This window comes from Takifugu flavidus, chromosome 5 (genome assembly GCF_003711565.1).
Source record: "Takifugu flavidus isolate HTHZ2018 chromosome 5, ASM371156v2, whole genome shotgun sequence".
Taxonomy (NCBI): domain Eukaryota; kingdom Metazoa; phylum Chordata; class Actinopteri; order Tetraodontiformes; family Tetraodontidae; genus Takifugu; species Takifugu flavidus.
This window is the reverse complement of record NC_079524.1, coordinates 10453132-10464661: the sequence shown is the minus strand read 5'-3', so window position 1 is coordinate 10464661 and position 11530 is coordinate 10453132. Positions and strand designations below refer to the sequence as shown.

At 41.5% G+C, this 11530-nt stretch overlaps 1 protein-coding gene across 2 annotated transcripts; it reads left to right on the top strand.

Annotated features, from left to right (window-relative positions):
* The first annotated feature begins 33 nt into the window (after positions 1-33).
* ift81 (intraflagellar transport 81 homolog) lies at positions 34-10665 on the top strand. 2 transcript variants are annotated; one of them, XM_057031797.1, is made up of 18 exons: positions 34-470; positions 554-657; positions 758-938; positions 1020-1109; positions 1435-1500; positions 1808-1918; positions 2058-2142; positions 2691-2854; positions 2924-3019; positions 3946-4086; positions 6856-7005; positions 7525-7653; positions 8355-8444; positions 9100-9186; positions 9285-9356; positions 9534-9619; positions 9775-9820; positions 9920-10665. In XM_057031797.1, the coding sequence occupies exons 1-18, from the start codon at positions 327-329 to the stop codon at positions 10100-10102; spliced, it is 2025 nt and encodes a 674-aa protein (XP_056887777.1). In that variant the 5' UTR covers positions 34-326; the 3' UTR covers positions 10103-10665. The 2 variants fall into 2 exon arrangements, with proteins under 2 accessions (XP_056887777.1, XP_056887778.1); XM_057031798.1 differs by lacking the exons at positions 34-470; positions 554-657; positions 758-938 and adding an exon at positions 946-959.
* Positions 10666-11530: the final 865 nt, after the last annotated feature.

Here is an 11530-nt window from a genome sequence, read left to right as displayed (position 1 = left end):
AATACAACCCTTTTGAACACACTCCAATTCCTACTTCCTGTTAGCAACCAACCCAACGACGCCCTGGTGGTTTCCATGGATCTGTTGACTGTGGTGGCTTTTGTGCCTGTAAATTAGCAAGATTAGCAAATTACCACAAAATTGAAATAGGTGTTTATGTATGTGGGGAAACAAGAGCGGTTTGTGTCTACGTCGTTTGTAAAATAGAATTTGGCAAAAAGAGTAATCATGATAGCATTTTGGAGAGCTTAGTTGACGTTGGGAGCTAGTTAACGCTAGCTTGCTAATAAGACTATCACAGAAAGCCAGATTTGTGCGGCTAAAAAATGGGCGAACAGTTGAAATTGATCATTGAACAACTCAACAGAGAGCCGTTTAAGAAAAATTTTAATCTTATCACGTTCGACTCCCTGGAACCTACGCAGCTGCTGCAAGTTTTAAACGATGTCCTGGCTGAAATAGACTCAAAGGTATTTCCGTTAGGCGGTGTGACGTGCAGGACACATTTCTTATCTTTACTCCAATTCTCCTTTAATGCGACTTCCGTTTTCAGCATGCCATAGATATCCGCGAAGAAATGCCAGAACAGACGGTGAAGAGGATGCTTTCTGTGCTGGGGTTGTTGAAGTATAAACCCCCTGGTAATATGCCTGATGTGTAAGTAATGCGCACGGACCACATCCAATGTCTTGTGCGTCGACGCGTTTGATCCGGTGTTTCTGTAGAATCCACTAAATATCCTTCTGATCTCACACAGGAGCGATTTTAGAAAAGGCTTGGTGACTGGTAGCAAGCCTGTGGTGCACCCCATCCTCCACTGGCTCCTGCTGAGAGTCCCTGAACTGAAGAAGAGAGCTTATCTGGCCCGATTCCTTGTCAAACTTGATATACCTGCAGAATTTCTCCAAGATGATATCATCAACGACACCTTTCACCAGGTCAATGACACCTTTCACCAAGTGCTGTGCAACTAGTGGTCTTTGTTTTTAACTACTAACCTGTCGCCCATTTGCTCCCAGTATGAAGAACTGGTGGAAGGTTTTAAGGCTTATCACAAAGAGTGTGAACAGCTGAGGACCTCAGGTTTCTCCACGGCAGAAATTAAAAAGGTCAGAGGAATGCTAGAATTTGTCATTGTTTCATTTTAAATGCATTAGAAACATGAAAATTGTACTGTAAGTAGGGGATACATTTCAGCTCACTGTGTTAACCGGCAATAATGAATGTTTTAAATTAAGTCAGGAATTTATTAGTGACTTTAGAATACTAATTATAAAATATGATACCAAAAAAGAAATTCTTCTAAATATGCTAATATGTCCTAGTTAGTAGCACAATAAAAACAAACCTTTGGCGTTCAATTGATGAGCAATTTTCTTAGAAATTAAATTGGACACTTCCAAAATTAATTAACTTCATTTTCTGCTTCAAAAGGACATCAGTGCAATGGAGGAAGAGAAGGATCAACTACTCAAACGTGTGGAGCGATTGAAGAAGAGGGTAAGGTAGCCTGATCCCACGGGCCTCTTCATGCTTCTCATACTTGGAACCCTTTAGGATTCACTCTGGAATGAAAACATGACCTCCAGACACATTAGCAGCCTGTCCAAAAGACCTGAGAGGCTGTGAAACTGTCTTAACAAGGCTGTGAATTTATCAGGTGTTGATTTCATGGTCCTTGCTGACAGGCTGTGCCAAAAGGTGAAACCTAACCCTGTTAAACATGCCTGGTTATTTCTGTTGATCATTTTTAACAGTCCCATTTTTAACAGGCGTTATGGGTGTAGTGACATAGTTTATCCACCAGGTGGAGTCGGTGTCCAACCATCAATGGATGCTGGAGCACGCCAGGCAGCTGCGTGTAGAGAAGGAGAGAGAGGAGGCCCTGAGCCTCCAGAAACAGGAGCAGAAGCACCAAGTAAACTTTTGAAGTCACCATGGTCATCAAGAGATAGAAAAAATATATATTACAGTGTTGATTATTGGAGGCTGAAACTCAGTATTAGAAGGTTGTGGATGCTAAAGCACCGGATCAATAATGTATTCCGTGTGTTCAGTTGTTCCAGGCTGAGCAGAGACTCCAGAGGTCACAGCAGCAACTGAAAGATTTGCAACAGGCGGCGGGAGATGCCAGTCCAGAGAGTAAGAAGACACGCTTACCTCTGCTTCTTCTAGTACAGCTGGAGAGATGATGGAGGGGAGGGGACTGAAAGGGTCTTTGTGCTCATAGACTTTCATCATTTTAGACCCCATAATTATAATGATCTTTGAAGTGACACTTTAGAGATGATCAGGTGTCGGCTTTGTTTGTTCTCTGATCTGGCATTACCCAAAGACACATTTACACATTTGTAGCTCCTGAAATGATCCCTAGACCACCGGTAGCTGCACATTTCCTCTAAATTAAAATTTAAATGAATATATATATATATTTGTCTACATCTGTTGTGAATTTATGGACTTCATGTCATTAGACCCCTGCTTCGCTTCATACGTTAACATGTTTTCTTCTCTTTACAAAAGTCTGCAACGATGGCAACATATCTATTTATAATAAATAACATTCACAGCACAATGGATTTGTACCTATTTTATAATATGTAATACAATATACATATGAACTCCAACATGCACTGCAGGTTGTGTCTTGGTTCCATTCCCCTTCTCTTAATAAACTCTCGGTCTGTCAGATTTGATGAAGAAGCTGGAAGAAGAGAACAAGATCAACTCCTACATGGTTTCAGAGAAGCTTCCAAAGGAGCTGGAGGCTATGAGACACAGAGTGCGGTACCTTCAGAAAATGACAACAGAGCCAGCCATGGGTCAGGCAGATGTTCAGGAGCTGGAGGAGAAGGTCAGGACCTGTTTTAAAAGGACCAGCATGACTCCACTACGTTCTAACCCGTAATCACCCCATCCACAGATTAAAGAAGTCGACATGCAGATCAATCAGATGATCGATAAGAGGATGATGAGAAGTGATCCCATGGACGACAAGCTGACGCTGTACAGGCAGCAGGTGAGTACCATTACTTTCATTTCAGCAGTTTTCTGCACTTGGAAAAACCCAAATAAATAATAAAAAATTAATTTCCTCAGTCTGTTGTCTGTTACGCTCATATTTACTTAAGTACTTACGTGTTGTTCTTGGCACAAATGCAATTTGCCTTGTATATTGATTTGTTAAATAGTTAACCTTCTTTCTAATTTTAGACTTTACATTTAAAAAAAGATCGAGTCAGTATTCTGACTTCTTTTCACGTGGAAGCACATTTAATATCAGATCCAATGTTTGCATGAGTCGTTTTACGTTTGTTTGTTTGTGCGTCTCAAGGCTCTGTTATAACATAGTTATAGATTTATTCACGTTTCCACCCTGCTTCTTCCCTTTTCCTTCACAGTCATAAAAATGAACATAAGGTATTTTTTAATTGCCAAAATGTTTGGATGAAATTTCACCTCTAGTTATATTTTAATAAACCCGAAAAGACTGTGGTCACACCTACTACTCCTCCCTTGTTGAAATATCCAAAATCTCTTGTATAATTATGTTAATACTGTATTTTGCATGCTTCCTGCTTCACTGAACAGTCTCTTTTTTAGCATAAATCCATTAAAGCTTCGTGCTTTCACATCAAAATTACTCCTGAACATAATTTCTATGTATGTATAGACTCTTAACTCCCCCTTTCTTGCCCTAAATGCTCATCTTTATAATCATCTTTGCTTAAATCATGCGTCATGCAAGCTTCTTGTGCGACCAACGTGATTCATTATATTACGTCTATTCCAGTGCTCCTGGCTGCTGTTCAGCTAGGAGCAGTCCAAGCCAGACCATCTTCATTATCTTCGTTTGCACACGTTCCAGGCCGGTCTGGTTCGCCTTTTGCCTTTTCAAAGAAATAAAATCTGCAGCCGTTTGATATATTTATGTGACTCATCCAGGCCTCCATCATCAGCCGAAAGAAGGAGTCCAAAGCCGAAGAGCTCCAGGAAGCGAGGGAGGAGCTGGCCTCTGCAGAGAGGGAGCTGAAGCAGAAGAGCAGCCAGGCCCCAGCTGGGGAGGAGGTCATCCGGGATGATGAGGTGTGTCAAGTGTTCTCAGGGCTCCAATAAGTATCAGCACACTTTGCATTCTAGCAGAGGTGAGCTTATTACCATAACGTGCATCAGCTATGTTAGCTTTTTTCCTCTACTCTGAGTAGAAAACATGGCTTTTCTGCAGGGTCCTTCTTTCAGAGGTAGCTGCTTTGTTTCATCACCTACAAAGCAGAAAGTCCTGCTTTATCTTACTGTTCACTGGTAGGTTTCAAAATCACACAAAACACAAGGCTATTTCTGTTCTTATCTAAACACGGACAGGCTCACTGTCTATAGTTACTTATCCCTTTTCCTCAGTCTCCCCCACATTCCCATGCAGGGCCATAAATAGACTCAACAGAGAATGTCCAGAACAAGAGCTCGAACAGGAAAAAGTGCCCTAAACTTGGCTTTTCCTCTAATCTTCAGTGTAATCAATCTCTTAACTCAAGTCAGCTGGACACGTTCAACACAGTCATGGCGTAAAAGCGTTTGTCTAGAGTGAATGTGACAGATGTACAGATGCGCACCTTGTTATTAATGAATAGAACCGAACTGATGGTTTGGGGCTGCGTAAATTACATCCGTATGGATAAAGAGGGGAATATAAACAGCTGTGTATATGTAGAGCTGATGGATGGAGGCGACTGAGCCTAAGAATTTTTATAGCTCTGTTTTTGACGTACATTGATATCTGTGAGTTGAGCTCTCTGCCAAAATAGAGAAAAAATGCACAGCAGGTTGGAAATTGCACCAGCTCCCTCGCTGCTGTCCGGTTTGTCCTATGGGGCCTTAAACCCTCTGGATACATGTGCCGTGTCTGAGGTTGTTCTGGCACTAACCCCGACCGTTGGCCCAATGGTGTGGTGTAAATCAAAATAAATGAGGGAACCCAAAACACTGAGCACGATATTTTGGAACACACAAGACTCGGAGTGCTGGAATAAAAAGATGAATTCTTGCATTTATGGGAAAACAAATCTTTGGGTTATCCAGGCCATTAACCATCAACCTGGATGTGTACAATAGTTTAGGCGCATCGTGCGTCACAACTGAAGCACCACCTGATTCTGATGCGTTTGCAAGAAAGAAGGCCTCTTGGTGATATCGCCAAACTTGATCTGCTCCCCTTGCATGAGAAGGAGGCCCGTGTGTATTTCAGCAGTGGTCAATTAGGTTTCACAGTTAGGTTGACATGCCTCTATGTCAGCTTGAAAAGGATGAGAGGAAGCTTTCTGAGGAGACAAAGAGGGCCCTTGAGAAGAGCAGAGTCAATGGAAAATGTTCACTCAAACACTTCTTATCAGACTGGGCCGTAGTTTTTGGCCACGGTGGAGCTGATCACTTTATCAGAGGCATTTTCCATTCCGTCGGTTACGTGTCATCACATGCCAGCCACCAACTGCAGAGTCCCCGCGTCAGGAACGACTGCCTCTGCTCATCGGTGGTTGGTCAGAAACAAGGAACTGCTTCATCAAGCAGCTTCATCACGGTGTTTATATTTAGGCTTCCTGCAGTTGAGACCCGCTGGAGAAACTTGGTTGCTTTTAAAAAGCCACATCGATGTTTATCGTTACTGGACGACCATTTCTTTTTAAAGGGATGCTCTGCTGCTGCACAGTATGTCCTACACAAAGTTATTTGGTATATGAGACAAGTGGTGGTGTTATTGCTGTGTTCTCAGCCAGTTGTTTCAGGGACACACTGTCAGAAACACAATGCGGTATTACTCTGCTGTGCTAATTCCACTCTGCGATGTCTGCCCTTGATGTCCCAAAATACACCAAGAATAATGTACACGCACACGTCAGGCTTCCCCAAAGGACATGAAACACAATGTGTGATTTCTGGGGCTCCTCTACCATGTCTGTGTTCATTTATAGCTGCTCTTCAGCCTGGAGGAGTTTCATTGTGTCCCGGTGGACAGTCGGGGGGATGAATGACTGAGTCGTCCCCTAACAGGAGTTATGCTGCCAGATGAAGTTGTGTGCGCCGCATAGCTGGCGGCAAGTCAGAAAAGATCCAGTGACCGCTCACAGCATTACTGATCATGGCATGGCCCCCTGTCACTGCCATTCTAATCCTTCCTCCCCTGGCGCAACAGATTGTCTTCTCCCGTGCCCTTTCATAGAGAATAAACTGGGTTGGGCACAATGTAAACTACATTTATCTTCTCTCATTTAATCTCCTAAATCTTTACATTTTAGCATTTTGTACCACTGATATTAATTATCAGTGTAGTTCCCTCATAGCTACAGTTTCTAGCTTCGCTGCCTATGCACCTTATGCATGACGTTATTTGTTAGTGTTGAAAATAATCACAAAAATATACTTTAATATTCAGATGCTCAAATATTCAAACCCTGGTGGCTGCATCTTCTGAAAAGTTCAGGGTTTTGTCCCAGGAGGGCACAAGGTTTGAATTCTCAGTTCTCTGCTCTTCCATATCCTCAATAACCATATTTAAAATTTAGAATATATGGATAATATTTTGTATGGGTAAGCTCTGAGCATTTGGGGGGGGTTCGGTACCTTGCTCGAGGGTACCTCAGCAGTGCTCCTGGAATACACAGACCACCCACACCAGTTCATGGTTTGCAACTGGGACTGATCCCAGTCGCCTTCAGCCCGAGGTACGGCCGCCTTCCTCTGCCAGATAAAACTTCTTACATTAGCATATTGCTGATAGCGTACCAACTGGATGTTTGACCCAATTACTGCTTGAAAAATGTGAATGACTGGTTTCCCTTTCTTTGTTCTGCTTGTTCCTTACAGCTGAAACGTTTGGTGGGGAAATTGCGCAGCAAGGGGACTGTGTACAAGAAGAACCGACAGGAAATTGCTGAGCTCAAAGCAGAATATGCAATTCTACAACAAACAGAGGAAATTCTGAAGCAGAGACATGAGAGCGTCCAGCAGAAACTGGTAACTTATATCTACATCATGTAAGACTACCTAAAGAAATATAATGCGAAGCACAGGAAGGAGTCTGTTTTAATTTTAAAGTCCTTTTGGGTGCTGCAGTAGAGACTAATTCTCTCTTTGCACTCGTGATGTTCGGACTGATCCCTCATTTACACAGTTTGTGTTAACAATAAAGCAGTTGAAGCTTCCTAGAAATGACTTCACACACTCTCCATCCTTCCAGCACCTGACCCGATGACAGGATGTTCTGATGAGAGCTGCTATTTCTGATAGCTGCATCTGCTGCTGCTCCTCTGTCTGTTCATCAACACTTTCCTTCTCATTCAGCTTCTAGTCTGTTTTTGAGATCAGCCATTTGCATTTTTTAGCATTTGATTTTATATGGTTATTCATGAAAATCTTGAGCAGCGTTTAGAATAAAAAGTGGCTTTTGGGCTTATTTTATATAGGTGACATTTTATCTTCAAAGTTGTGTGTACAAGTACTAATTACCATACATCTCTCATGTTTACAAAACAGCAAACTGTGGAGGCAGAGAAAGGTATCTCCGGCTATAGTAACACTCAAGAAGAACTGGAGAAGGTGTCGGCCATCAAAAGTGAGCTAGATGAGAGAAAAGGCCGCGCTCTGGGTGATATGTCTGAAATGGTAAGTGTGCATGTGTAAAAATCACAATTGAAATTCTCTGTTTTTAGACGTTAACACATACTGTAAAACGTACTCTTATAATGTCCACAACTTTATTAACTCTGCAAAGTAAACAACACACTGGGAGGGGATTAACACGCCTTCAGACAGAACAGTAATGTACGCAAATACTAGATAAACCCTTAAGAAACCTCAGAGGTTGCATCTTAAATATCCCCCATTATCCTGTGTGTCATTTCCTGTAGCCGATGAGGCTGCAGCAGGTTTAATAATCATTTTGGCAGCTTAAACCTTTGGCAAACTGCAGAATAATCATAAAGATGATGAGTATGACTCCATCCCTGAAATGAGTTCATTAGATTTTAATGAACACTTTAAAAACTGTTAGAAAAGAACACTGTCATATAATCTTAACTGCGGGTACGGTCTCTGTCTGATTCTTAGCACTGCTTGGCTTTATTAGCTTGGCAAATTTCATCATCATGTGGCACTTTTTCTAGAAATGGAATACAGCTGAGCACATTTACTGGAGCCCAGTTTGACTCTGACTCACTTAAATTAAAAATTATGGTTTCTTATTTGTTATTTCCAAGTGCAATTATAAATTGCTTTATTGGGTGTCTGTCAAAACACCCGAGGTTGAATTCTACATATTTCTCCCTGTATCATGCAGCGTGTTATTGTTTTGGTTTATGTTACAGGTGAAGGAGTTAAACTCCAGGATTGTGGACCAGAAATCGGCACTTGCACCAGTTATAAAGGAACTCAGATTATTGAGGCAGACCTGTCAGGTCAGCAGAATTCACACACCCCATTTTTTTAAGTCACAATGATCAGGTTTACCTGAATAACCAGCAAAAATTACTGTTGTTATGCTGTTGCAGACTCTAAAAGTAATTTAAGCTGGTTTAATAGTTGATAATGCAAACTATCTGTCATGTATTGTACAAAAATGCTTTTATTTTCTTCAGAAATTCTGTGTCTGTCAACAAATAAAGTACTGGAGTTTTTATGGTCTACAGTTAAGCAACTGTTTAACTTGTGTGGCATCATGTCGAAGATCCATTAATAATAATAATTCATATATGAATAAATGCAAAATAGGAGAGGGAAAGAGCCCCCGTCAACACACACACACACACTCTCCATTGAGCTAAACCAGAGGATTAGATTTTCCTACGCTAGTTCCCAGAATCACTCTTCCATCTCAGCGTAATGTCTGCTATTGAAGAGCTGCAGCAAGGAGACATAAATAGACTTTGTAAGAGCTTTGTTGTAAGTTAAACTGATCAGATGCCACCTGTGATGTTATGTTAATGTGAAATAATGCTGTGAGTCCTGAAAGCCATTATATATCTACAATTCATCTCTGTTCAATTGTAATGCAAGTGTGTTTCACTGTTCACAGTAACTTCCTGTAATGATGTGTTTATATTCTAATCTCAGGAGATAAGCCAGGAATATGAGGAAAAGAAGGCTCAGTATGAAAGTTGTGCAGCCGGTTTGGAGAGCAACAGCTCCAAGTTGGAGCAGGTATATCCTTTTCTTTTTTTCTCCAAATATTAGTATATGATTATTTATCCACTCGATTCAAATTTGCGATTTTTTATGTGTCTTATTTTAACTAACAGGAAGTCAAGACATTGAGAGAAGAGACGGCGAATGAGCAAAACAGTTATCATTATATCAATTCCATGACAGCCGTAAGTATGTTAAAAAGGGAGATTAAAGTGAAGAAGCTTATTTATTGCTGTTTCACAAGCAAAAACAGAGACTGTATTCCCACAGGGCAGCTGCACGCTGGCAATAAAGTTCCTCGACCATGCATGTGACCTCAACGCCCACAAAAACAATGAGCACACTCCCTTTGTTCTCCCCAGATCAATGAGATGCAAATCCAGCGGGCGGCTGAAGAGATGAAGCTTTACGTCTCCTCTGATCCACAAGAGAGGAAGAAAGCCATCAGGTGAGCCGCGCTGGCCAGCTGCTCGCAGCATCAATACGCCGGCTCACTTCAGGATGCTCCTGTTACACTTAAGTCTTTTATCATGCATCAAGCTATTTTATTCTTTTAAAGGTGCATTATAATTAGTAGCACTGAACAATAGTATATTTTTGTAGGGAAGTTTACATGAAGAACATCGCAGAACAAGAGTTACTTGGCAAGGTGAGAAAATATGTCCAAGAAATGTTTTGTAGCAGAGGCTAGTGGGTTAAATTCAAGTAATGTCCCTTACCTGTCTGTCTTATTCTTTGTGGGCTGCAGAAGTTGCGTGAGCAGCAAAAGATGGTGAGGGAGAACCACAGCTCCAACATGGAGCAGATGAAGATGTGGCGTGACCTAGAGCAACTGTTGGAGTGTAAGAAGCAGTGCTTGATCAGGGCTCAGAGACGAGCATCCATTGGACAGGTCATCCAGGAGGGAGGAGAGGACAGGCTGGTTCTGTGAAGAGTCTCAGTGCCCGTCTCAGCATTAATGTGCGTAATCGGAGATGGAAGAAGTTCTGGCATAGCGAAAGCCTTTTAGTCTTTTTGACACTTGTTTCCATCTTGATTCTGATTTGTCACCTTTTCATCAAAGCACACGTTGCCTCTACCGCCACCTTTTTCCTGACCCACCTTTTAATAATGATATGTTAGTAGATTTAGATTATCATGTGAGAATTACACTTTTATACTGACAAGATCCTTTAAAACATCCTAAAAAAGATGCAGGCGATAGTTAGCAAACATTCTTCCTTGCTGTTAGCTGCTAGTTTGCCATCTTAAATACGTGTTTAAAGTGTCTGAAGATAATGGCTTACAAAGTGGAGCGCTTAAGATGTAGCCCTGGTCAACTATTTTTGGCAGTCCCTGCCATGACCTTGTACTGGGTGACTCTGTGGAATTCACTAGAACTCTTCCTTTGAGCATTTCACTCTAGCTTGTGTATAAGCTATCCTAAAATATACAAATCATACTTAGTTGGATATTGTATAAAATAGATTTTGCATTAAATGCATTTAAAATGAATCGTGACAGGTGTGTAATATCTTAACTGTGTGTTTAGGTATGATTTGTTGCCTTTTGATTAATATTAGACTTCTATAATGAAAGATTATTGTACAATAGGGCACGCAAACATAAAACAATGTTTCCTCCTTTTTAAAGATGCACACACACTGTGGTTTGAAAGCCTCGTATTTCCAGCCAATATCTCTTCGTGGATGATTCTGCAGGAACTTAATCTGCCGTTGACAGTTGACGTTAGTGACTCTTCTGCCAAACGGATCAAGTGTGCATTGTCCAAAGCCGCTCCGTGTCAAAGCGGACAGTGATATGTTGTTATTGTCATTGCACCTTGTGCTTCTTGAGGCCTTATTAAGGCATGTTAACAGATGATACTCGCCAGTCTTGTAAAGCATCTGACATTGATACCCCGCCTTATGGACCTCAGTGGGGGGTTGGAGGGGCCAAAAAATTGTCCTCTCGCCCTCACATCTCTGTGAAACTGTCTTTACAGTTGCTACTTGAAAACTGGTGATTAATCAGGTCTTCTGTGGCCTCAGTGATCATATTTAGTTATGTGTTTAGTAAGATCTCTGATCTTGAGGTCCAAATTTGTTTCAAGGTGCTCCACTTTGTCTCTGTCAGGCTCCATTTTATTGCTCACTTCTCAGCAGGAACTTAATTAGGCCGGCCCCTCTAATCAAATGTAAATTAGGAGTAATACAATAAACTGTGGGGCTTGGCTAATTGATTGCTATAGGCTGAGGCAGGGAGCAGGAATGGTTGGACATTTTTAGTTTTATTGCTAATGCCAACCACTCTGCTCGTAAAACTAGCAGTTGTTGGATTGTGGGCAGGTTCTGGCATAGCAAAAAGAAAACACAAGTAA